The 4,312-nt window shown below is 36.4% G+C and overlaps 1 protein-coding gene across 1 annotated transcript; it reads left to right on the top strand.

Annotated features, from left to right (window-relative positions):
* The first annotated feature begins 2,481 nt into the window (after positions 1-2,481).
* Positions 2,482-3,711, top strand: LOC124830078 (abscisic acid receptor PYR1-like). Its single transcript, XM_047303705.2, has one exon. The coding sequence runs from the start codon at positions 2,653-2,655 to the stop codon at positions 3,310-3,312; it is 660 nt and encodes a 219-aa protein (XP_047159661.1). The 5' UTR covers positions 2,482-2,652; the 3' UTR covers positions 3,313-3,711.
* Positions 3,712-4,312: the final 601 nt, after the last annotated feature.

Genomic DNA, 4,312 nt, shown 5'->3' with positions numbered 1-4,312 from the left:
TCTTTATAAATCTTTGAACAAAGAGGAAATTGAAATGATTTATAATGAAAGATGAAATTGAGATGATGAATAATGAAAGATAAAACTAAGATGATTGATAATGGAAGAGGAAAAGAATATAATATGAATGAAATGTGTTGGATTATGGACGAGCGTTCCGGGGGGAACGACTCATGCTTGAATATTGAAATTGGTAAAGTATGACTATGGGCATGCTAAGCTGGTTGTTCATCCTGATGTTCCGTGGGTACTCGTCTTCACGTAGAGGAGGGTAGGTCATGTGTGGGAACGACAGGAGGTCCTAGTCCTTAGGGGTACTTTGGACAGATAGGGCTAACCTCGGGTGGCAGCTGTTGAGGGCATCCCAGTTACTACATCACCCGGGTGCACGAACGCCTGTAGCTACACAGATTTCATACTCCGGACAGTCAGTCTAGTGATAGGCATTGTATGATACGTAAAATGAAAATTATCTTATGTGTTGGATTGTTTGAAATGTATGTGTATGTATGAATTAAATTACATAAGCTTACCCTGTGTGTTTCTTGTGTTGACTTGTCTTGTACGTTCGTCTTGTCGTTGCAATGATCATCCGTGTGGATGTGAGCAGAAGGGGATGCGCTGTTGGAAGATACACTGGAAGAAGAAAATGTGGTAGAAGTTGAAGTTAAGACCGAACCTTAGGACGTTCGGTCAGTAGAGTAGTTTTTGTAATGAGGCAGTCTTTCACCTCTTTCTCATCTTTGTATGTATGACCGTTCGGTATTTGGCTTTTGTAAACCGTTCGGTCAGACTCGTACTTATGTATTGTTTAAATATAGTAACTCGTAAAACCGTTCGGCCCTAAGCGAACGTTTTTCTTAGTGTAAGACTCAACTGAAATATTATTAAATGTAATTATTCTATTATATAGTTTATTACTGTATTTTTGGAATGTTACACTGAACAATTTAAAATTTTTATTGTCATTTTCTATATCCTTTCAAAGTTTCTCGTATACATTTATATGTTTCCTTTTACATACTTATTTAGTTGTCTTTAATTATAATTTTCTGATTACTTCAGTTCTAATCTTAACCTAACTCTAATTGTTTATTGAAGTAAATAATAAAGGCATATGCATCTTGTAAAAAAAACAAGATAAGTACGATGATTGAAGTTGTATTCAAAATTTAAAGAATTGGTATAGTTGTATTAATCCATCATGATAAGAATACCAAGTTTACAAATTGTTCAATGAAGTATTTAAAAAGATGTGATATAATATTTGTCTAATTTTTCACTTTTTGGAATAAATTTTCTTTTCATATATTATATTCTACGTCATATTAATAAATGTTATATATACAATTGAATGTATTTGTAACTAATATAATAAATATCATGTTTATGAAAATATTCTCACTTTTTTTTTTTCTCTTAGCAACAACCTTTTGTTGAATAATGTAGTTTATATGGTATTGATGTTTTTTTTCAACTTTTTCACACATTGGATAATGTCACTTCACATATCATATACTACATCATAAATAGCAATAAATAGGATATTTCACCATCTCCACATACTAAAACCATTTAATTTTGGTAAAAAAAAATCCCATCCTAAAAGAAAGTAAAGAATTAAAAGTCCCTAGACGCATAAACTACAAATTATAGAGGTAGCAGACAAGCTTAAACCTAGAAACCCACCTTTAATAATCACTACACATCCACATATCAATAATATAAACTAATTGATCTATTCGTAAATTATTCAAATTTTATTAAATAATGAATTGATTTTTTTCTCTAAAAAATAAGATAAGTTCAAACTTAATTTTATTTTCCACTACTTAACTCAAACGTATCTATTTTACTACAATGAAAGAGAATAAAGTGTTTTCTTTTTCTTTTACATTGATAAAAAATATTTAATAACTTTATTCGTGATTAATGTGTTGAGTTATATTATTGATACTTTCTAATAAACAATTTCCCAAAATAAAATAAGTTAGATATTGAAAAGTTGTAAATACTCAAGTGTATAAAAGGTATATAAAAACTATTTTATTTTAAAAAACTGTATTTTCAAATATTTTTAGTACTTCTTTAAAAAAAATTAAGCGGGCTAAATTTTAAACGTTCGTTACAAATTCTCTCAAATTCTATTAAAATACTTTCAATTATTCAGTAACAAAATTCTTACACTGGTAAAACAAAAATTAATTGGAGTTCAATTTTCGACAAGTGAATCAACTTTGTTTGACTTATTACATTATTGTTTATAATTAAACTCCGACAAGTACTAATCAGTGTTGTAATTAAATAAGAAATGGAAAGGAATATTTTATTAAGGTCCTTAAAAATTGATTTTGATAATTATTTAATTCTTTAACCTTAGTTTAGCAAGACACTTAAACTCAAGCTTCATATTTTCTTCGCAAGTGTGGTTTGAACTTAAAAAAAAGAGAGTATAATTTGAAGTTTAAGAAAGCAGTGACTTTTGGTGGAGTTGCATATATTAGCAAGTGGGAGAGAAAGAAAACAGAGTTTGGGAGGGAATTTCCAGGAATACCCCTAACCGTTCCTCAAAGTCTCGTTCCGCAAGCGCCAACAGCGTCTCTTACACACTCTCTCCTTCTCACGCTCTCTCTCTTTCTCTCTCTCTCCGCCATGGAGAAAGGTGAGAGCTCCGCCTCCACATCGGAGCCAGACTCCGACGACAACCACCGCATCCCGACCAACCACCACCTCAACCCTCCCTCCGGCCTCACCCCGCACGAGTTGGGCTCCCTCGTCCCCTCCATCACGGAGCACCACACCTACCTCGTCGGCCCCGGTCAATGCTCCTCCCTCCTCGCCCAGCGCGTCCAGGCTCCACCCGAAGCCGTCTGGTCCGTCGTCCGCCGCTTCGACAAGCCACAGACCTACAAGCACTTCATCAAGAGCTGTGCCGTCAAAGACCCCTTCCACATGGCCGTCGGCGTCACACGCGACGTCAATGTCATATCTGGCCTCCCCGCCGCCACCAGCACCGAGAGGCTCGACCTCCTCGACGACGACCGCCGGGTGACCGGTTTCAGCATCATCGGCGGCGAACACCGCCTCCGAAACTACCGCTCCGTCACCAGCGTTCACGCCTTCGACTCCGACGCAGACGCTAAGATCTACACGGTCGTCCTCGAATCCTACATAGTTGATGTCCCCGACGGCAACACCGAAGAGGACACGCGTCTCTTCGCCGACACCGTCGTCAAGCTCAACCTTCAGAAGCTCGCCACCGTCACCGAAGGAACAAACCGCGACGGTGACCATAAGCCACACTCACGGTGAAGCAAACCAAACCAGCACTGCGCAAATCTCAATAAAAACAAAAGGAATTAAACAAAAGAAGGGATTGGAATTTGAAACAATCGCTCCCTCGCTCACCAATTCATAAAAAGAGAGAAACAAGTTATTCTCTGTTTTTCTTTTCTTTTATTTTTTTTCTTTGGAAATTCATTTACTTTTCCTTTATTTTTTTTCGGGTAAGACTCTCGTTTTGTGTTTTTGATGATTTTCTTTGGCGGTAGCTAGCATGTCCTCCTTGGTGATCCGTTGAATTTTGTTATTACAATGGGTAAGGGCAATTTGGTCAATGCAGGTGTACAGGAAATGTTGACTTGTGATGTTTGTTCTTCATGGTGTCTTTCAAACCGTTCTGTGAATATCATCATTTGCTTTTCCTCTGGATTTGATTCCGTGTACATATCTTCCCCTTTTTTCTCCGATGAGTGCAAGCCTACTTAAAGAAGATGCTTCCTTCTGTAGATTGAAGATGCTTATGGTATTATTGCACGAATCAAATAGGTTTTCTGTTAAATTTTGTTGGGAAGGTGGTATAAATGCACTTATGGCTACACCATGTGATATTTTTCAATCATCAAAATGCTTTGATTTCCATGTGCCTATAGAGTGTTTTTAATGTAGAAAGTCAAATTAGGGGTTGAGAAACAGAAATGGGAATATAAAGTAGCGGAGAGCACAGTCATAAGAGTCTCTTTCTCTCCCACAATCAAGGTGTCACCAATGCTGGAATCAATTCTTTTTGTCTTTTACATTCAACGCCATCATCGCCCTACCCTTCCATAACATAAACTGTAGAACTGGTTTCGATGGGTGGGAATAAATTAAAACAAAATTCACTCATCAACTTGGTTCATCAAAGACCATCTTTAAATGCAATTTTAGTTCCTTCCTTTGTAAGATTTTCCCAATTTTTGTTCATATCTTTAATTCAACATTTTATGTTTTCAATTTTATCTGATATTTTGTAAGTGTAGCATGCAGCAAC

This window comes from Vigna umbellata, chromosome 7, assembly GCF_029865625.1.
Source record: "Vigna umbellata cultivar VRB3 chromosome 7, Vumbellata_1.0, whole genome shotgun sequence".
Classification (NCBI taxonomy): domain Eukaryota; kingdom Viridiplantae; phylum Streptophyta; class Magnoliopsida; order Fabales; family Fabaceae; genus Vigna; species Vigna umbellata.
Note: the sequence above shows the minus strand (reverse complement) of the source record. Positions and strands in the feature narration are given on the sequence as shown.

What these genes read in the sequence shown, in the direction of transcription:
- LOC124830078 (XM_047303705.2), top strand. Translation starts at nt 2,653, where the DNA reads ATGGAGAAAGGTGAGAGCTCCGCCTCCACATCGGAGCCAGACTCCGAC.